The sequence below is a fragment of the Cyrtonyx montezumae genome, unplaced genomic scaffold, assembly GCF_038088225.1.
Source record: "Cyrtonyx montezumae isolate F1298 unplaced genomic scaffold, pur_monq_1.0 scaffold_11, whole genome shotgun sequence".
NCBI lineage: Eukaryota > Metazoa > Chordata > Aves > Galliformes > Odontophoridae > Cyrtonyx > Cyrtonyx montezumae.
Genome location: NW_027071837.1, coordinates 13,070,107 through 13,093,273, shown reverse-complemented (window position 1 = coordinate 13,093,273; position 23,167 = coordinate 13,070,107). Strand labels below are relative to the sequence as shown.

Sequence of the window (23,167 nt, the reverse complement as noted above, 5' to 3'; positions counted from 1 at the left end):
AAAGGAAACATTATACCACCATTTTTTGTTTTTTTCTTTTTTTCTGTACAGCGTATACAGCCAGAATCGCTATGAAGTTGCTAGTTTTAACTGTGGAGGAGAAGAGTCTGTACTTACATTCTCCAAAACTCAGAGGGTAAATTCTATCTTTGTATCTTTCCATCATAATGATCTTTTTTGGGATGGCTCTGCCATGAAACTGCAAGATTTACATGCTGAGAATTCCTTTGGTCTGATGTGCTCCCACCCATTGTGGAGACTGTCTAGACGACTCTCCGCTTGCACTGCAGCCTCTGAGGCATTATGGGTGTAGCTAGGATGAAAGTGATTTTGCCTGGTCTGCTTTCTCACGTTATTCCCAAGCTGGTTTATCACACTCTCGAGGCTCAGATGAGTTTTCCTCAGTATATTTTGCTTAGACAGAATAGTTGCTGTTCTTTATTAAGCTCACTGTGTCACAGCTGTGCCCATGAGAAATTAGATGCAGCTCTGTATCTAGGCCAGAAAGTGTGCACCAAATCCAATAAAGCTAACTTGCACATGTCTGAGAACAGTAATTGTTCCTACCAGTTAGAGGCCATATCCTGCTATTGTTCCATATATATTAAGGCCTTATTGAAGTCTCTTCTAAAAAATCTTGTACAAAAGCTCATTTCAGGATGTGATAGCAGCCAGCAGACAAAAGGTCCTCGCATGTTGTGTTACTGGAATCCTGTTTCATATCTTGAGCTGTGTCATAATTTCACTTTGCTCTGAATCTAGTCTGTGTTATTTTAAAATTAACATTGTTTTACAGACATTTATCACTCTTACACAAAGGCAGGGTTTGGTCCTTTTAAACCATCTGTGCTTGTACTACAAAATTAGGCATAGATTTGAAAAAAATATATACATATATATATGTATATATACATATACATATATATGTGATATTTATTTATATATCTGGGATTGGACAATCCTTTACCTAGAGGTAAAAAACATTATGTTTTAAAAGTGTCAATGGAGTCAGAAAAGCTATTTAATTAAAAATCAAAACACTTGAAATAAATGAAAGGTGAGGAAGTTGCTTTTCATGGAACTCCTTTCACTTAATTCTGTGAGCTGCAGTCGTCCTCAGATATTGTACTACTGCAATATCCTATCCTTTTGAATGTGTTTTTCCATTGCATGGTGATAAAGGAATATGTAGCTTACACAGCTATATTCTTACTATAAATTCAGCATGGTTTCACTGCGGTCAGAGGAGTGATTTATGCTAGCTAATACATTAATAATAAGCCTTAGGACATATTTTTTGACATGGCTGTTAGTAGTTGGTCTCCTTCACAAAATGTTTTCCACTACTGTGGAACAACCATGTGTATTAATGGCATTTCTGATCTGTGACGAGTCCAAAGTGCTTGCTTTAATAAATTAATAATTTCACAACAATATGTAGGTATCTGTTTATCCAGTGCAGTCATACAGCCACCCCTACTGAAACCTAGCAACAATCTTGCAGGACACAGCAATTGGGGTGCATTAGGAAAGACTGTTATCTTTTGTTTCCAAATGAATAAGTAATTTAGGAGGATAAAATGTAATTACTGAGAAATAAAATCTGATCAGAATGCAACAATTATATTCCATGATTCTATGATGAATAACAATTACCCCAGATATTGATGATCATAAAGACGCTGTCATACTATACCCAAAAACTCCTGCCACTGTTTTGGTGCTGTGGGAACTGGAACGCTTGGACTATGATTGCCCTGGGTAAGACCTTGGTCTTACTTGACCTGCCAACATCTAGAAATTTGACTGGTAGCCCTGATCCTTGTACTTTCTGTGGGCTTATGGCCCACCCTTTTTCCTGTAAATGGGTAGCTAGTGAAGTTACTGCCTTCTTTAATGCCTCCATCGAGTCAGATATTAACATGAGATCATCGATGTAGTGCACTTTGACAGATAGTTTGTTCCAATCTGCTAAGTCAGGTGCCAGCAGATTATGACAATAGGTAGGAGAATGCATGTACCTCTAAGGAAGGACAGGGAGAGTCTACTGCCTGCCCTCCCATGTGAATGCAAACTGGTCTTGGGATTCCTTAGCAATTGGAATGCTTAAAAACACATTTGCTAGTCCCAGAATGCAATGATAATGTTTTTATTTCTCTACTCAAGGTACTCATGAGGGAGGCGATGTTGGGTACAGCCACAAGGATTCGTAGCATTATTTAGTACATCTTTCTTTTCCTCTGAATTCTTCCACATTGGTCTGGAGATCCCACAGGATGCCTATCCCCAGTATGTATTCTTGGGACGATAGACACCCAATGGAGTGGGAAACACCCAACTCCCAGTTTCAGCCACATCTGAGTTATGGAGATCATCTGTTCCCTGAACCCACCTATAATTGCCACGGTGCCTGAAAATTTATTTGGGTTGCCATATATAACCAATGTTTCTGCCCTAGTATCCACTAGTGCCTTAACCCATTGAATATTCTTTCAGGCCCAATGAGTTGCTAATTCAACATAGGGCTTCTGGTCCCCTCTAGAGGCCCTAGTTCTGGGGGATTTCATCTCCCCTATCACATCATTAGATCAACAGTCCCCAAGTCTGTTCCCTCCAATGGCTCAGCCACGGCTGCCCAGGCTGTCTGAGGAAGTTTACTCTTTTTTTATGGGACTGTGAAATCCTCTAGATTCCATGTTTCTTGTGAAATCCTTTCTATAATTCTAATTCCTTTTGTTCTTTTAAAATTGAACTCCTGCCCTAATCAGGATGCTGAACATTTGTTTTCTTGAGACCCTAATGGGTCCAGATTGGACTACTTTAGGGGCTGGTCACATAAGCTGTGATCACAGATGGACTTCCAACCTCTCCACCAACATTTGGAGATTGCACCTGGTCTTTAGGTTCTCTGTCTCCTCCAGATTCACCACGAATTGGGCAGCCTGATGTATTATGGCTTCTGAGGCCACTAGAGGCTTCAGTATGGACACCGAAGTACCATACTGGTGTGGTAGAGCTTGCTTCAGGATGAGATCTCTCATTCCTGCTGAAAATTTTATCAGATCCAGACTTCCAAAGGCATCCTCATAGACTGCCTCTTTCATACCTAAATCTCTAATATAGTTTTCTAAGTCTAAGTCTTCCACAGGTTACTGTAAGTGTTTGAAGGTATATCATTTTTATTTGGCTGTGTTATTCAACACGTGGCCGTCAGCCACGGAATTAATGAATGACTTTCCTCATTATGTTGGACTGTTATATATAATCTTTGCCTGAGGATGGGGTGAGTAGTAATGGATGCCAGTCCTGAAATTTCTGGTCCGTTTACAACAATGCTTTCTGCCCTTGTGTCATATAACTGGAGCAGCCATGCTCATACACTTCCTCTGGGTTTTTGCCTAAACTGCCGTACTAGCTCTATAAGTTCAGCTGCCATGCATGGCAGTGCTATTATATAATGTAGTTTGGGTGGGGGGCCACTGGTTTGTGGGCACCCACACCCGTCTATCTTGTATTTTCCTCACGGAGTTACCATCAGTCAGATCTCAAAGGGATTCAGCTCAAGTGGAACCTCAAGATCTGACCTTTCAGTTCTTTTATTTATAGTCTAGTTCACGCAGGTTCCCTTGTTCAGGGTCTCCAGCAGTTTCTAAAGAGGTGTTTCAGACCTTTTGTAGGAGAATGATCAGATTTGGCTTTTTTCCCCATCAGTATTGTGACCTGTCATTTAAGTTTTTCAACTCAGTCACATAGTAGTTAATTTCCATCAGCCAAAGCCTCTTCAGACACGTTTAATTGATTTAAAGCCATCAACAGTGGCCACGCCGCAGTGGATACAGCCAACTGTCATTCTCTAGTAATCAGTATATCTTTGCTGAGGGCATGAAAACACACAGAGGCCCACACAGGCTAGGGACTCAGATATTTCCACCATCCCCCAAGGGGCTCTATTTTTCAATTATAGAAACAATCCCATGATGTGAGGATCCTAAGAATTTTGGGATGCACGTTAGCAAGATCTCATTCAAAGGGGTGATCCTTTCCCATCCAAACCATCCCATTACATTACTTAAAAATGCCAATTTAGTATTTTTAAAGGTCTCCTGATGGGAACCTTTAAAGATTAGAACCTTAGCTGGCTCACTAATAAGTACAGCAAAAGAAGGTGATGACGCTACCTTCCAATGGGATATAAGCACTATAGGATAATAGAGAATAACAAAGAAGAAAAGTTAGTTCACACCTTCCAATAACCAATGATAGCACAAAAAAAGTACAGTCTCTATCTAGAGAGGTGCTGCCCCCTTGGCTGCTAACCCTTAAATGAGGGGTGGACGCATAGCCCACCCGTTCTGGTCATTTAGGTACATTGCTTGCACCTGAGCTCCCTGATTTAGCCACATGTTCTTATGTGGTGCTCAACCATTGGTTCAGGCCATGATCTGACAATTCTGCTGCAATCTGTTATGTTTTGTACAGTTTATATACTGTTACATATTTATTTAATCATTTCTTAGAATAAAAAGCTGAATCTGTCCTTTATGATGTTTACTCTTCTGCAAAATTCAAAAATTGTGGCAGCGTGGAGATTAACTCATTGTTAGATAGAAAATGCACAGTCCTAAATACTGTAGCATAACAAAGATGAAACATGGCATTCTTTGCTTTTACTAATCTGCAATCTGTCATTTCACTACATGAGAACAGACATTTCATTCTTTACTATTTAATCAAATATCTAAAGATATTAACGCTGGAATAAATTAAGGGCTTTTAATAGACTGTGAAAAGGCAGCAATTTCAAGATGGTTTACATTAATTATTCTTTGATTAAATGCAGAATGTTAAGCCTAAAGAAGTGCAGAGATTTATTTTGAAAAATGGTGGTAGGAATCTATAGAAATCACACTTATTAATAAAGCTTAATCTGTAATAGGGCAAGCAGAAAAAAGAAGGGGCCAAAGATGCCATGCTAAATTCACTGAAGAAACAGAAATACATGATTACAAGTAGGAACAGAAAACAACAAATTTGTAACATAGGGAAGGGCTACAGAATGAGTTAACTATGGCAGATTGAGATTTTCAGATGAATGTAAAGAATTAGAAGAATAAAGCTGAACAAGTTTGTAAAGGTGATCATGATCTTGTTTTTCGTACCTTCATTCAGTATGAAAGGTTATATTTCATAAAACCTTTAAAAGCATAAAACTATGCCTACGAAGACGTACCTTGTGGAGGCTGAATCCTTTTGCATTACATGGTTTATACAGCAGTGTCACAGCCTTGCTCTGAACATCTGAATATTGCATTATAATATACAGCATCCAATCATATAGGCGAATGTGAGTAGTAAAACCTAAGGCTCATCAACTCTCTCAGACTATGTCCCTGTACAGCATTTTAATACTCCCTCTACTTTCTAAATCATTAAATCTCACACACCAGATTTTATTCCCTTTAGTAGTGTTGTTGGCTTGACTGCCCACTAAATATGAACCCTATGCAAGGATGACTTCACCTTGGTACTGAGCTTTCTTTGCTTCAGTTAACTTTACAATTTGTTTCAATTAACTTTGCAGGATCTGTGAAAAGGTCTCCTCATTATTGTGAGATATTTTTTAAGGCATGAAAAATACGCTTTGCAGTACACAGAGATACAGAAATGACTTAAAAGAAATGGCATCTTTTGGCAAACAGAAGCACTTAAAAGCCATATTTCAGTGATAATAATTATAGTCTATATTTAGTCATTTAAAACCTAATTATCTTGACAAACAATCTACAGACTAAACTGTATGATACAGAAGAAGTATCTTCGTCTTGTTTGAATTTTACTTCAAACTTCACAGGGCAGTAATAATATCTTACGTATGTTTCCACAGTAAAAATAGCGTGATTTCTACTTTAGAAGTACATGAACATAGATAGCTATTTAGAAATTGCCTTTTAGTAACTCTCACATTGCACAGAAGGAAGGAATTAGATTTGGAATAGCGATGTTAAAGTTTTCAGAAATTGGGTAGTTGAGCCTGTAAGAGAACCAAGCAAAGTAAGGCTGGAAGAAATGAACCTGTTCATTACTGATATATATATCATACACGAATAATTTCTGAAGTTCTTAGAAAATGAGGGTTCTGCTATTTTTTATGTTTTCAATCTTGATAGTGAGCAGACTTACAACTTTTCATGCTGTAGTGGAAATGCTCAGTCATGGCCTGAAGCAGTGATGGAGCACCTGGTGGAGGGCAGGGCCAGCCCAGGGGAGCTCAGGTGCGTGCAATGCACTGAGTGACCAGAAGGGCTGGAGCCAGGATCCACCCCTTCCAGACCTCATTTAAGGGTTGGCAGTGGAGGGGGGATATCGTGCTGGAGCTCCCTGTGTACCCTGTGGCCTTCTGAAGGTGAGCAGCTTCTTTATTTCTGTTCTTGTGGCTGTTGCATTTCAGCAAATCCTTATTTGCTGCGACCTTAGACCTTGCTGCTGTTGCTGTGCTTTCCGCTGCATTACATGTGCCCGGAGTTGGTCATCTCCCTGCTTTAAGGGCGAACAGGAATTTGGATCTCAAAGGGAGCGCGCTAGTAGCGGTGACGCACACCAGCGCTAGCAGCCAGCGCGTGCCGCCGCCGCAGGGCCGGGCCGCCCGCAGCCCGCCGCGCGCCCTTGCCTCGCCGGGGGAACGCCGCGCACGCGGAGTGTCCCTCGGCCACGCGCGAATCTCGCGAGAGCGCGCGGCGTGTGGGCGCTGCCGGGTGGCGGCGGGAGGTTCACGCGCGGCGACCTGGAGCTGCCGGCTGTCGTGGAGCGCGACTGCTGCGGGGCTGGGATGGCTTTCAGTGTCAAGATATGCTTCTCGTATATATGTGTGTCTATATGTACCTTGTGTACATACGTACTGAATGAAACCCTGCGGAGTGACAGACTATGTTTTTGTAGTTGCCATCACTCTTGAGATGAATTCGTGGCTGCCGAGAGAAGCTTGTACCTCTGGGGCTGAGGGGAACCTGAGTCACGCAGCCTGAGGAGAGGGCCAGGCCTTGCTCTGTCTAACTCCTGCTGGAAGTGGCTGAGATCGCTTGGACACGTTTGGTTTGGGATGCTTTCTCTCGTTCTGCTAGTTATGTACCAGGCTGTACGTCGTGCAGATGTCTGACTGTCCTCCTCAGTGTCTTCAGCTGTGGAAACAAGGGAGCAGAAAGCTCATTTCCCAAGATCCTGGCTCAGTATGTGCATCTACTGATGTGCTCATGTCACGAGTTCCTATGAGCATCCTGTTTGACATATGCATTAAGCTTGTATTTTACAGGGCTCTTCTGTTGAGGGCTATGTAGCCATGTATATGACAAATACCACTCAGGACAGTTATTTTGCTGGAAGCGGCAGTCTCGAATACTTGCTAAGCTGTCACGTTAGCACATTGCTGATGGACTCACAGGGGACAGTTTTTCTGTGGATTGTAACCCTTGCTCTGTGGTGACTCTAAGAGCTCCCACAGTGTTACCTTGGGTGCCAGAGAGGGGGAGTACGAGATGCTGAGAGCAGGAGTTAGAGGGCAAACACAGAGAATTCACAAAAGAGAAGAGAGGTGAGTAAAATGCCTTTCATTATACTACCTATGTCAATGATTAAAAAGATAAGGGATCAGAAGTAGATCAAATTAATATTGTTCTAAGTGTTGTGAGTACTTAGATTCATAACTCTTGCCTGCCAAGTCTTACATGTTATCTTCATAGGCTTTACGAAGGAGAAATCTTTATGAAAAAGATCTGAGTTTTCTGTATGAATTTATATGTGAGAGAGTGGGAACGTTAGTTTTCCACAGAATAGGGAAGTATGACTATATGTGACATATGTACTGCTCTTCCCAGTGCAGAGGTAAAGAGATGTGAAAGACCTTGTGCACACATAGATATTCAAGTTACATTATTTATGTTAGCATGTTTTCCTAAGATCCCATCCCAAGTTGTCGTGAACTATATTGTGCTAACCTCAGTAAGTAATGCAGCCATATCAAATGTGATCATATTTATATTTTACTTTGAGGTCTAAAGCTGTAGTTTGGCATGAGGTGTACTCCATGCGTAATTTACGCAGTGTGTTTGAGGGGAAAAAGGGTTGTAAAAACAAAAATAGCAGAGCAGAGAGGATGCATCAAGGGAACTGTCTGAGGGCTGTGTGTTGAGGATCATGTTGTTCAGTAATAAAAAGGATCACAAGGACTAGAAATATATTAACCAAAACAGAGTTATCTAATGTAGTAGGACTTTTCTAGTCCTCTTTATATAGCTGTCTCTACTAGGGAAAAATAAAATATCAGAAGCTGTTTGAGATATGCAAAGTCCAGAGAATTATTTAAGAAACCATTAAGGGAAGGTGGAATGATTTCTTCCTGCTTTGGAATAAGAATCAACAGATGAACTTTGTAAGTTGCGTAGTGGAAGAATGATTTATACATTACTGAATTACATTACTTTTAATGTTGGAAGTCTGTTGGCAGTGTCTGAACTTGTGATATTAACTGGGCAGCTAGCATTTGGACTTACGTACAGACAGCTAGGGCTGAGCTGGTGCTTCAGAGGAAAAAAGAAAAATGCCTGTCTCTAAACCCTGTAACAGATTAAAAACAAATTGTTCATCAGGGAAATGAACTGTTTCCTGAGTCCTGTGGATTGCAGGTTGAAATATGTGGTTTGATTGCAGTTATTGCCTTAGTGCAGAGTTTCAGGTCTTAAAGGATCCATTAGGACAATCCAGGAAGCCTGTTCTACCTACTGCATATGAAATAAGGGTATTCATACGTTCACAAATTCAAAGCCCTAGGGAAGTAATAGCCACTCACGGTAACTATCCTTCACATATCTTTCATACGAGAGATAAATTAGAGGATCGGAGTTTATTAGTTTTGGTTTTCATAGAATCACAACTGTAGAGGTTGGAAGGGACCTCTAGAGATCGTCAAGTCCAACCCCCCTATTGACGCAGGCTCACTAGATCAGGTTACACAGGCAGGTGTCCAAGTGGGTCTTGGATGTCTCCAGAGAAGGAGACTCCATGTTCAAAACCAGTATATTATGAAGTCATTTGTTATGAAGCCTTCAGTGTTTGTTTCAAAATATCTCACATCTTTGGGAAAGATAGTTACTTGTTTACAAAGCGTTTAATATTAGTGTCTTTATTGTCAATATCTTAGGTAATTGTTATTATGGAATCGTTTAAGTTGGAGGGGATCTCCAACAGCTATCTAGTCCAACTCCTCTGCAATGAACAAGGACGCCTACAGCTTGTCCAGGTCCTCTGAGCTCATCTAGCCTGATCTTGAGCGTCTCCAAGGATGGGGCATCCACCTCATTTCTGGCAACCTGTTCCAGTGCCTCACCACCCTTACTATTTAAAAAAGAAATGAACACTTCTTCCTTATATCCAGTCTCCCTTCCTTTAGTTTGAAACCATTTCCCCTTGTCCTACCAGACTACAGACGCTGCTAAGGAACCTGTCCCATTCTTTCTCACTTTAGACGCTGCCTGTATCAGGTCTTTCTGGAGCTTTATAGGAGTTCTACTTCCTTTTCGAAGGACACAAGGAAATGGGTGCAGTTGAGGGTATATTTGTATAATTGATATTAGGATTAAACCCTTGATTTCAGAATGTGCTTGTAGTCAGACAAGTCTCAATTTGAAATATCTTAATTTGTGATATGTTGTCTTGTAGCATACAGCAAAATACATTTGTTCAAAATCTTATGAAAGAGTAATTACAGTAAGTAAAGGCAATTGGCAGTTATTGAAATACTAATAGTACATTGCATTTCAAACACTTATTTGAAGTGACCTCAGCCTGTTATTTCTCTGCTAGAGGAAAAAAAAACCCTGTCAAATCAAATTTGTCTACCACTGTGGTGTCCTTATAGTATGCACTACCCAGATTAGAGCTCATTGCTAATAATTCATTCACAAAAAGGCTTGCTATTATCAGCTTTGTTTATGTAAAGTACAGATTGAAAAATAGTTCTGTTTCTTGCAAACAGCTGTGCAAATTTAATCTGTTTTTATTGGATGTCATCATCTCCTAGAAATGTTAGTGCTCTCATAATGGGGGGAGGAAACATAATATAGGACTCAAGAACGTTTTTAATGTTAGTAGGCAGTATACATATATTAGTTAAGCCTATAATGAACAGTGTTTCTGTTCTGGTTACAATTTTGCCATAAAAACTTGTGCTGCGAGGAGTAAAGCTTCTGAAGGCAGTATGTATGCTCTGTATCTAGATGCTGATATATATAGAAGTGTTACCTTTATCTTTTCTCTTGCATTACCCTGCCCTGTGTCCCAGCTTGCTTTGCTGCTCTGATTGGGATGACAAGAACTCAGAGATAGGTTCCTTAGGAAAACATAAACATCTGCTGCATCTCTATACTTGTGTTAAATGTAAAACTGCATCTTAGCTCTTGAGAGAGCACACACATCTCATTTCTGAGAGACTGAAGTATACAGATGCTGCAAGAGCTGTTCCTTTCAGCTACTTTTTCTATAATGGATTAGAATTTTTAATTAACCCCAATTTTAATTAGAATAATTAGAATCAGTTAGCTATGTTACCAATTGTATTTATTCAAAGGTACAGAGGCCTTGTTTTAAAATTAAAATTTTAAATGGGGGGCATGAAGTTCAAGCTGCTTGATGACATTTGGGCAGAAATCCTTCCTTGTTCAGCTGCATTGTCTTCCTCAGGTCTAGGGAACTTTCAGTATGCTGCTCATAAGAAACAAGCAAGATGAGAAGAATGGGCCCTCTTCACCTTCTGTAATTTAGGAACTATATTCACCAGATGGTTAAACTTCAGGTATACAGATATTGGTACATTTAGACACATCTATATGTTAATAAAATTATTTCTGAGCTTGTACATTGCTGCCTGTATTCCAGTGGTACAAGAAAAAGTGGTTTTATTTTGTATTGAATTTGTTCTGACTCTAGAGCAATGAAAATGTGGTGCAGTGTTTGTTTCAATCCCTGCTAGAGAATTTTAAAATTCAAGTAACTTATTTTAGTGTTCTGTTTGGAAACATTTTTTTTTATTCTGGCATGTTTTTACTGATCTTCCCCCTCTACCCGTGACAATTAAATGCAAGAAGTTAGATCATGTTCTTTCAGGCAATTGAATACATGTTCTTATGTATTTAAAAAATCTGTAATTATGCTGCCTTTTTTCAATGTAAAAAATCTAGAGGCAATAGCCTTTCCTCCTCTAGAGGAGGTAGCTTTCCTGGTTACGTTTTCCTTTTTCCCCTTCATTGTTCTGCAGAGGTAACTGGCTATGACTTGACCCAGACTTAAAATCAGCACTGATGACTGTGGGCTTTGGATTGAGGTCTCAGGGCTGGAAGAACATTCCTTCTTGGGTCTGAATCTTCCTTAAAAGGAAGGAGAAATATCCCAGATATTCGTAGGTCATTTTGTTCTCATCAAAAATGTTTCTTGTTGGTATGAGAACAACAAATGCAGTATGGGGACCTCCACATCTTTCTGTTTTCTGCTCTGGGACAGGTGTGTTGGGGTAGATGCAGGAGCCCAATCCCTCCTGTGCAGAAATGACCCACTGGCAATTTGTGAGCAGCATATCTCAGCTTGATGCTGCTCCTGCGGTGCAGACAGGGTAGGTCTGACACCTGCCTGAGGAGAGAGCTGGGACCCCTGCCTGCAGGTGCTGTGGGAGGGGCTGCAGGAGGACAGAGGTCTGCCTCGGTGTTTTTTGTTCTCAGGTGCTGTCAGGGGCTGTCTGGCCCAAAACAGCACTGTGTGTCTATGTCTATGCAAACTTTGCTGTGTAACTTCTACTTCTCTGGAGAGAGAGAAATAATCCCTGACATAAATCAACTTAATTCTGCCTTAGGACATAATTTAAGTACCTTCTACTGGATGCTCCTCCCCCTTTGTAAAAGCAGCAAGTTCACTTTGTGGCCTTCACACTCAAACTACAGTATCGCTAGTGAGGGGCTCAGCCGGTGAGGGTAGAGATGTCACTGCAGAAGGATACAGCAGCCCGAACACAGTGACAGAAGACAGACAAGCCTAGGGAGTCTCTTGAGTATTTCCTTTCCAAAGATTGTAGGGTCAAAATGTTTGAGTTTCCAAGAAAGGAAAAGTGTATCAGGACCTTTCCTAAGGGAGGTATGGGACATAGTGAATGAACTGCTGCTTGTCTCCATTCAGAAATCCACTTGAAGATGCACGGGGTTACAGATCTGAATATTCTCCCATGGATATCCTATCTACACACATGGAAGGCTTTTATTCTTGTTGTTTGGTGTATCTTAAAGAATAGTTAATAGGGTTGGGCTAAAATCTTCAACAAGAAGTTGGCACTATGGGTGGTGAAAAATTACTACTAAGATCTAGCTCTTGTAATCAAAGTAGCTAATAAGAGCATGCAATCCAAAGAGGCAAAAATGAGCAAAAAGAGAGGAGAAGGGTGTGCTCTCTGTGAGATTTTACAGATGGAGAAAGGGCCAAGCCTTGACTCTCCAAAGTATGGAGGCAGAACCTGATTTTTAGCATTTCTAAATATGTACATTTGAACATATTCTGTTTGATCCTGGCAGTGTTTTATGCCTACGCACTTCTAATTTTAACTGGTCTGATTTTTTTAGCTATGAAAGAGGGGGACTTTTATAGACTCTCTTCAATTTGGTTTACTTAAATACAGCAGAGCATCCACATTCTCTGCACAACAGTAGATTTTCAGTTTATGCATAGGTATGTGTTTTGTTTTCCTTTGCAAGAGGAATGTGCAGCTGCTCAGCACATATCTAACATGGGCAGAAACAAGGAGCAGCACTTACCTACACTGAATGGTTGTATGTTTTTTCAGTACAAAATAACAGGTTTATTACCTGCCTCCAAAGTAGAAGCCTTAGCCTGGAAGTGATATCTCACTCACTGAGCTGAACACAGGTGTAATCAGTCTTAAAATTGGCAGGACTGTCCCTGGCTGTTTGTGTTATTCAGTATTCGTGTCAAAACCTGGGTCCAGTGAAAGCAGAGTGAGGGGGTGAGACCTTCCCGTAGTATAACTGAAGGCAAGTTCTAACAGTTAAGGAAATGATTAAATACAGTCAATTGGTGCTGCTTGGCTTTGCCTGATGACATAGCAGTAGTCTGAATTTAATGCTACAGAGTTCTAAGAGGTTTAACCTTCGTATATGCGTTGATGCACTCTAGTGGCAGAAACTCGCAGTGCCATTTGGGCGCTGGAGCTGTCTTTTCATTTTCTTTCCCGTGTGAAGCACTAGTTACAGTGGATGAGAATAGTTGCTAGTTACTGAATACAACCTAGCAGTTCCCAAACTACCATTCAAGAGGGTACTTTATATAACTCTTACTTCTTTATGTTTTCATATATAGAGTGCTGATTCAGGGATTTTACTTGACTCATTCTGTCAGCGTTAAATAACACACCCTGACCTAACCAGTCATTGAAGTATGAGTGCTGTACTGTGCAATATATCAGTTGGTGAACAGCAATTATCCACAAGTCCTTGGCACTTGTCCTGTAATAGTAATGGATACAGACCCTGGGAAACCTCATCCCTTAACCAACCATCATTAAATGGTAAATCGATAACTGCATCAAAAAGTGTATTTATAGCTAAGCTCTAAACCTAGTGGTTTTGCTTATCACATTCATCATAAATAATTCATTGTTTCTTCTTCTGAGAAGACATAATGGGCCACTTAGCTGCTTCAGTTGTTTTCATTTTTCCCCTTGCAAAGTTTCTCTGTGGTAGAATCTGTCAGATAATACAGTCAAGTACCTAAATATATACTTTATCATCACAACAATTATAAAGATAGCCCTACCTATGAATAAGTATTTTTTTCCCAGTGTAAGAAACTGCTGCAGTACTCTTATTTTGGCTGTGGGCTATTACTGACCCTTCAGCTTTGCTTCTGTTAGTGTCGCAGTAGGGTGGGGTATCTTCTTGTTTTTCATTGCAAATTGTATGTTATACTTTATTTTCCTCAACCACTGAGCGACTTTCAAGTCTTGCTTTCTGATTATCTTGATATCGAGAGTAATGTAGACAGACTGCCTCTTGCTGATCTGTCTCTGAGGATTTTTAATTTTATTTCTAGAACTTCTTATATGGGTAAGTTGCTTCAATGATGCTATATCTGAAGTCCTGCCCAAATGCAAATAGTTTTGTGGAAAAAAATGCCTTTTTCTCAGCTCCTAAGCATTGCTTGATTTGGATTTAAGAGTAGGTTTTAGGCTGGTGTAACTCTTTCCTGATTACTGGAAAGACAGTAAGCCAGAATTACAGCTACTGTCAACAAGTAAATGTCCTATTGAAGTCAGTGGGAATATTGCCTATGAATTCAACCTTGGTTATTTTTGCATGCTTATTTTGAACTATAACTTTAAATAGTGTTTTCAAGCACAGTATAAAATATCTGTAGTTATGTCATAACATTTCTGTAATTATTGAGGATCCTATCAGCTTTAGATTTCTTATTCCTTGTCCTGTTGCCAAGTTCTACAAGAGCACAAGCTGTGGGTTAGTTTAGAGCTCTGAATTCTCTTTCCTTATGGATGGACAGACAAGGTGTGTTCAATTTCAGGCGTCTGTTATGCATTCATACTTACATACATGCAGCCTTATTGGAGTAATACACTTTTTTTCCTCACTGCACTTCAGTGACATAATTGGAAATGGAATAGCATTTGCCATTCCCTGAGAGCTGTGCTATCTAGAGAGCCATGCTCCAAGATGACATAATTGAGAGGGCCTGAATTTGAGGAACAGTTTTCTTCTCAATAATTAAAGGTAATGGCATTCAACATACACTTCATGTGCCCTGTAAGTATTCCCTTACATTGCCATCTGTTTCTTTTGAACTGGAATGATACAAATAAAGAGGAAAGCCAAGTCATAGGAAAAAATAAAATAACAATGGATGAATGAACAGAGAGAATACCATCTTGACAAAGTTCAGTTGCTGTACCCATTGAGGCAGCACTAGTTAGCCTAATGCCTGGGCCTTGTAAAGCTGCTGCGTGGAGATTCTCCTGGCATTCACTGATACAATGATCTCTGCTGAACTACTCAACTTTTGATGATTCTTCTTTCTGTTTTAAACTGATGTCAGATGAGTCTATAGTTTATTTTTGCATCTACTTCAGGCTTGCATTAAAAATTAATGAACATCTGAGTATTCCATATCAGTGTCTTAGAAGTCCCCTGAGGGCCTTCCTTGAGGAGAAAGGGTCTTTTTCTGAGACAGAAAGGACTGTACTCAGAGCACAGGGGGGTCATGGTGAAGAATGGTTTCGGGGAAAACAGGAAGATATGTAACTACACTTAAAAACTTAACACAAAAGCTTAACTTACTTGCTTTTTATGATCTCAGCTGCACGGTGGGATTATGTCTTCTGGTGCAGTAAAGTGAATGTGATTGTCCTGCACTCAGATTCCAAAATAATACAACTCCTTTATTGGATTAACCAACAGATTCTTCCTTCTGGTGCAAATGTTGCTATCCACATTGTCTGTTTCTTCTCAAGGTGGAAAATGAAGCTTTCTTCTATTTTTTTTTTTCCTTTTTCCTTGGGCAGTATGGAGCTTACTTAAAAGCATTTACAGATAAAGATGTTTGGGACTGTGAGAATCCAAGCTTTATATGGCTATGGTTCCTTTCTCTCTTAAGTTACTGATCTCAGGATGCTTATTTTGGAAGTCTTAAATAGTTCCTCCTGCTTAAACAGTTTGGCTGCCTTGATGAAGAGAAGTCTGAGTTAAAATTCAGGGAATACATTATAAAAAGTACTTCTGGGTTATGAGGGAAGCCAGTGTATTGCAGTCTGAAAACTCTCTGAAGTGCCTCATTTATATTCACATGATTCTGTAAAGTCACTGGATAGACAAACACATTATGCAGATAGTGAACTGGAGACAGAGGTTATGTGATGCCCAAGGCCATTCAATGAGTCAAAGCTGAGCCAGGGTGAAGTTCCCATTTTAGTGTGTCTATAAATAATACCAGCACAGACAAACTGCATGAAAGAACTAAATTTGAGGCTTCTGTAAGGTCAGCCTGTTCGACAGGGCTGAAGTGTTCTTTGTTTAGATCACTAAGTTAAACATGACTAGATCTAAAGTGGTTGTATCTAATGTCATATCTGAAAGACTTCACATAACTTAATAGTATTAATTTGAGGCATTTGACCTCTGCAAACAAAGTTATTTCATTTGAGTTTTTTTTTTGCCTGTAGATTTTGAGGGTAGCGAATACTGTCTGGCATAAAGAAAACAGTTACATCATGGAGTGTTCAGGGGTAAATGTGAGAGTGTTAGAGCAGAACTTTACTTTTTAAAGAATAACAATTGGAAGTAATGTTTATTAAACCAATTCTTTGAGGTATTACATTGAGTTTGTGTACCTAAGCTTCAGATAAATCTGACTTTAACAGGTGGTGGTAGAGTAGGTGATATTACCTGGTGAGGACAGGTTGGAATTGGATGATACATGCAGAAACTATATTATTGGTGATCTGTCTTATTGGCTTGGCCTTGAACTTTCAGCAATAAATATATTTTTTTTATTTCTTTGCTGATGATTCTCTTTATGATCATCCCACATAGCAAAAACCAAAGTCACTCAATCTGCAAGATTAGAGAAATATGCATTGGAGCTGACTGAAGAAGGGTTGACCAATGTGAGGGAGGAAATTAAGGGGTCTATTACATCTGTGCTTAACTGGAGCCAGTATTTAGAAATGCAAAAGATGGCATCAGACACTAACTATCCGTCCTGCAGACTGCAAAGTGCTGTCACTGAATTCTTGAGCCTTCAATGACAGTGGTTTGTTTTCCCAAATAGTTTTAAGCAATGTTCTTTTTAAATGATTAACTAAAGTTTTTATACAGGTAACATTTTAAAGTATTTAGCTTGCCTCTTTCAACAGTTTTTTTTTTTAATGGCAATAAGTTATTTTAAATACCAGAGATCTGGTCATTTCTTCCAGTGGATTTATCCCTTTCCCCTGGTTGAAGTAAAATTACCCAGTGACTGCAGATGAACTGTTTCCTGTCACTGTTGTTTTATGGACATGCCATCTTCAAATGCATCTCTTTGATATATTGTACTCCCTATTGCTGCTCTGGGAGCTCACTGCCTTACAGTCTCAAGATAATATAAACACTTTGAGCGTTGTGAAACTTGAAGTAACTGATTCCAATTTTAAGGGTGGAATTTCAGTCGTAAATTTTGTAGGGATATCTTGCAAACGTTCTTTGGTAAAGAACAGCCATTCATTTTTGAAGGCTAATTGCAAAAGAAATTCTACTTAAAGCATTCTTGTGCTGGTACTGTAGCCTGTGGAAAAGACCCCTGAGCTACTGCAGTTTGACCACCTGCAGTCTGTGTGGCAGCTGTAGTACCTACACAGCAGCAAGTTCTGATACTCAGGCATGGTTTTGACAGATAAAGCTCTCTTGCATTGGCATCAAGCAGCAAATCAGCTCAGATCTAGACTATATTCTTTTATCCATATGGCATTCAGTTTTATTTTGTTTTAGGAAAAATGAAATACATGCCTCAGGCTCTCAATCTTCTCTGTCCAAAGTGAAGGCAGCTTGATGAGCTATTGGATCAATTTGGTGGGTGTTGGGTTTTTTTTTGAGTAAAAATTGAAAAAATTATAGAATCATTAAGGTTGGAAGAGTCTTCTAAACTCATGTAGTCCAATGTTCTACCTACCACCAGCGCTGCCCACTAAATCATGTTCCTTAGTACCACATATTATAGTACCACCATGGAGGTTCTTTGAAAACCTCCATGGATGATGACTACCAACTTTCTGGGCAGCCTGTCCCCATGCATCTTTATTCTTTCCAAGAATAAACTTTTCCTAATATCCAGCCAGAACCTCCCCTGGTGCACCTTCAGGCCATTCCCTCTAGATCCACCACAAGTTACCCAGGAGAAGAGGCTGACCCCCACCTTGCCACAACCTCCTTTCAGATACTTTCAGTTGTAGAGACCTATGAGGTCTCCCCAAGCCTTCTCCGGACTAAATCCCAGTTCCCTCAGCTGTTCCTCATAAGAGTTGTGCTCCAGACCCTTATCAGCTTTGTTACCCTTCTGTGAACATGCTCCAGCACCTTAGTGCTTTTCTTGTAGTGCAGGGCCCAAAACTGAATGCAGTAGTCAAGGTGTGGCCTCCTAAGAGCTGAGGACAGGGGGACAGTCACCTCCCTGCTCCTGCTGGCAATGCTATTTCTGATACAAGCCAGGATGCCACTGGCCTTTTTGGCCACCTGGGCACACTGCTGGCTCATGTTCAGCCAAGTGTTGGCCAATGCCCCCTAGGTCCTTTTCCTCTGCACAGTTTTCCAGCCACCACCATCTTCCCCCAGATTATGCTGTGGCAGGCAGTGTCAAAGGTTTTGTGAAAGTCAAGGTAGATTGTCAACAGACCTTTTAGCACTGGTATTTGTTTACATTTAAAATGTGTTCAATATATTCTAAACTGTGCTTCATAACAAACTTCCTATGTTCTTCAGAGTACCAATGAAAAACAAGTTTGCTCCATTCATTCCTCCCCAACTCAAATCACAGTTTCATTTGTGTGCCTGATAGAAGCTGATGTTATCACACCAGTGTTATCTGTGTAACACTTCTTAATAACACTTTGTATAGAAATACAAGTGATATGAAAAGGAACAATATCCACTGAAGTAAATTATTGTACCTATGCATTCATCCGTAAGTTACATCCAGGAGTTAATTCTTACCTCCCTTATATGACACAAATCCAGGGGACTATAGTAACCTAGAAAACAACTCTGTGGTGACTGTAGTGTTGCAGCAACTTGTAAAAACAGACAGTGCTTATAGTAATTAATTGATCATGCTCTGTCTTAAGAGAGAATAAAGGTAGGTCATTTCATGATAAATTAATGCTTCCATCTTACTGCTCCAGTATATCCCCCTTAATTCTAGCTGTCTTTTTGTTCTTGGGCCAATACTGTCATACCATTTGAATAATTAACCCACCTGCTGGCATCTTTGTCAACAGCACTTATAACCCCAGCTCATTATGTTATGATACATCTTCATCTTTCTGGAATGTGAGTGATCAGAACTGTAGTTATTCTAAGTTAGGACTCGCTAGTACTTAATGGATGTCATCTGTGTGTCCTATCTCTAGTAAAGTATGCAGTGTGTTTTTGCAATTTTTCAAAATTAAAACCAAACCCTTGAAGAATTCTTATGCTGTTCACTTTTTGTTGTGTCCTCTTTCTACTTGATGCAGTTGAGGGAGTGAGTTGAAACAGTCTGGTGCAAAGTGACAGTCAAGAAAGTAAGGCTTCCTTTGATTTTAACGAAGGGCTCTGCAGGTCATCGCAGCATGGAAATTTACTGCAGGTTGGTGAGCTGAGTATTGAGACCTATAACACCTGGAAGCTCTTTACAGAGTACTACAGGATCAATTTATCTTTTTTTTTTAAACTGAATTTTAAGCTAAAAATTGAAACAATAAAATGACAAGAAAATGTTAGGTGTAGAGAATAAAAGCAATTATCATGGTGGTGCTTATGTGTAGTAACTGATTTATATCAACTGCAGTATGTGTCTGAGGATGTCATCAGAACTGGAGAGACTAAACTCTGTGGTTGTTGAAGTGAAGGACTAATTGTGCCTTACATTTCTGTTCTGCCTCTAGAACAAGTTCTGCTGTAAATCAGCATCTGTTCTACTTTAGCCACTGCCCTTTCTGATAGCTGTCAACTCTCTGCATATGCTTTTCTCTAGGCGCAGGCCATCAAGTATGAGTTATAGAGTGCCTCACATCATTGCTGCTGCTGAATTATATATTAGTGTATTTATAGGGTCAGTTAATCTTCAGTGTATTGTGTGTGGCTCATTAGAAGTAAATGGACACACAAAAACCCACAAAAAAAAAGCATGGAGAGCTGCTGTCTTCCCCTAGATCTGCCCCTTCCCACAGATGCCAGGAGTCGGGCAAGTTATCTGGTGCTCTAAGGGTGTGAGACAGCCTCAGCCAGCAGAAGAGTGTGTGTGTAGAGAGATGCATGGTGTGACCTGTGCTAGGGCATGCTGCACAGCCTGAGCAGCAGTGGAGGTGGAAGAGCAGGAGGTGATTTCAGCCTGTTCTTTGAAAGTCAGCTTTTCTTCTGGTCCTACTGGGGGGCTGTATTCATGTTGATTGGGACACAGCCTGTGTACTGGAATTATGATCCCTGACAGAAGCAGATGTTTCTGTTAATAGCAGAGGTGCTATCTGTGGTCCTATCTTGAAGACTTTGTGTGAAAGGGCTAAGGGTCTCTGGGAAGACAAAATGAATGTATTAGCCCAGCATGAGTGGGTTCTCAGTTTGAAACATTTGGAGAATTGTTAATCCCCATGATTTATGCTCTCTGTTGAATCAGAGAGCTTCTATATGCAACAATTTTTTTAGAAAATGAGTTAATATACCCTAGATGGCATCTCCTTCATTATTCAGATTATTTTCTTTCTGACATTCATTGTCTTTTTATTAATATATTTTTTCAGTGGCACGATTTAGAATGACATTTTCTAAAGTGAGCCCACACATGTGACACCTGAATAGTTTATCTATAGAAATATGATTATAATGAGTTTTATGTTGCTAAATTCCTAAGCATTAAATCCTGCCCAGATTTGTCCTGTCAGTAGAACTTCATTTTGCTTCTGTTTGTGCTGAATATAACTTTTTTCTGAGAGAAATAAGGGATCTTGATTTACATGCATGCCCTGTACGCTGCCTGATGACATTGCAATTCCTCTGTTAACAGTAAACAATCTAATGCTTTGCTAAGTTTGAGCAAAAACACATCCAACCATAATCGCTGTTTTCTGCATGCACTCTGTGAAATGTGTAGTCTCAAGATTTCCAGCAAGCATTTGAGATTGAGTGCAAAATGGAGCTGATGACCAAAGGACGAATTCATCCATCTCATTAGGCTGATTTAGTATCATGACTTCAGTGGAAATGAGGCTGAGGTTTGCCTGTGGGAGGGGAGTCAGGCTCAGAGATCAGTCTGCTGTTCAGGGAACGTAGTATCTTAGAAACTGTCTACTAAAATTGATGAGGCACTTTCTGAAGCAAAAATACCATCTCAAGTGCCTGAATCTAAGCCTACTAATAGCAACTGAAGCTTTCCTTTTGGCTTCTAGCACTCCAAGTTTAATTAATTACATCCTGCATGACTGCTGGGGTTTTTTTTTGTTTGCTTTGCTTTTGTTTTTAGTTCTTTAGGTATCAGCGTGGGTACCTTTCCAGTGCTGAAAATTAAGCTTTAAATAAGAATCAAGTGTCTGAATGCCTTTGTTGGTGAACATAAGACCTGCAATCCACTTGCACACCTACAGCATTTCCCCCATCCCTCTGATCAGTTTTTTAAATCCCTCAAGAAACATGTTCAGGCTAGAAAATGAAAATATGCCTTATTGAAAGGGGGAAGGTGAAGATTGAAAATCCTCCAAAAATACTGTTTCAAAGGCTGTGATGACTTTTGCTTTTTCTGTAAATGATAACACCTAAGCATTTTTACACAGAAGGTAATGGAGCTACATTTGTCCATTATGCTCCTGTCTGTTCTGGCAGCAGATGCAGACAGCTTCTGACTGCTTCTGTTGGAGGGTCCCCCTCCCCCGGTGTGAAGTCAGGCTTTCTGAAACCTCTCCTTAGGACAGCATACACTGAGTTGCAGTCAAATATTTGGATATCATACATGAAACCCTCAGGAGGATTCTCATTTTGCAGTCATCATGTTACTAATCCGGAAGAGTTAAAACAATGCCGGTTTTCTAAAGAGCCTTGGGTACAGTAAAGGATCAAATGAATCCCCTTCCCAGTTTCTGTCACCAGAGATTCCCAGAATTTGGTTTGTATATTCATTAGAAATGAACTGCATTCATCTTCCTGCAGCAGTAAAAAATTTTTACAAGTATTTTAATAAACAGCATGTCCTGTAAAACTGGCATCTCACCATTGCTGCAGGGCTCACTTCATGCCTGTCTGTGAGTCTGTACAGAAAGAACTGCACGATAAAACCTATTCACTTTCAGTACAGCTGCTGCGTTGGTTTTATAGGGTATTTGTCTTTGTAGTGGCAGCATTAAGTTATTATAGCAGAACCTGTGCACAGGACAAGAAAGATCCATATAGAACTGTAAATCAGCAATAGCAGCTCTTTTTAGAAATGTTTCTATCTACAGTACACAAAACGAGTCCCTGATTTGCATTATTTGCAGAGCTAAATAATGAGACTAGCAATGTATCTACAATCGGGAAGATCAGGCAATAGAAACATCCACAATTTCAGTCAGAATTAAAAATCACAAATCTCTAAAAGATTCTGAAATGTGAGGAAAAAGAACAACTCTGGAACCGATCAAAATCAGTGTCAGTCATTGATTCCTAGAACACAAAGAGACGGTGAGTATAAACGTGTTACTTACAAGTGCTGAGGATTTTAGGGAATGAAAATGGAGACCAGGAGCTGGAGACTGCCTGCCATGCCAGCAGTGTTGATTTGGAAGCGATGGACACAAATAAACGTTCAGCAAAGCTTAGAAAACTGCAATGCAAGGCTAGCCAAAAGTGTCCATGTCCTTACCGTGCTGTGGCTGGCAGGCAATCCGTGTCTGGGAGCCTTCGGTCCCTCTAATCAGGCTCCGGGGATTTTGTTTGCAAGAGAGATTGTCCTTTAAGTGATCGGTGCAGGAAAACAGAGAAATAAAGAGAAATGAGCAAATTGTACAAGGCAAATAGCTGCAGGTCTTTAGCATGCTCCCTGCGTTTTCCTAAGCTGCATCTGCAGTAGAGAAAATATCCCAAAAATAGCTCAGGCTGCCAATGACTTGCTGAAACCTGAGAAAGAATTGCTGAATTTAAAGATCTGGGTTGCTGTGGGTGTGTGATTAAAGTGAGAAATCGCTGGCAGGAAGAAGCTACAATGAAGCCACATGCTTCAGGAGTAACTTGCGAGTTCGGGAGTTCGCTGGTGTCAGAACGGGAGCTGACCTCCGATTTCCCCCTCCTCCAGCCAATGGCAGTTAACCCTTACGAGTTCGGTGTGGAGGAAAGTTCTGCTGTTGGAGATGGGAGGAGAAATA

At 40.2% G+C, this 23,167-nt stretch overlaps 1 protein-coding gene across 1 annotated transcript in view; it reads right to left on the bottom strand.

Moving 5' to 3' along the window:
- AMMECR1 (AMMECR nuclear protein 1) overlaps nucleotides 1-22,840 on the bottom strand; it is an 89,788-nt gene extending 66,948 nt beyond the window's left edge. Inside the window, exon 1 of the mRNA XM_065729633.1 lies at nucleotides 22,669-22,840. Within this exon, the coding sequence (XP_065585705.1) occupies nucleotides 22,669-22,840 (172 nt within the window). The remainder of the gene's footprint in view (nucleotides 1-22,668) is intronic.
- Nucleotides 22,841-23,167: the final 327 nt, after the last annotated feature.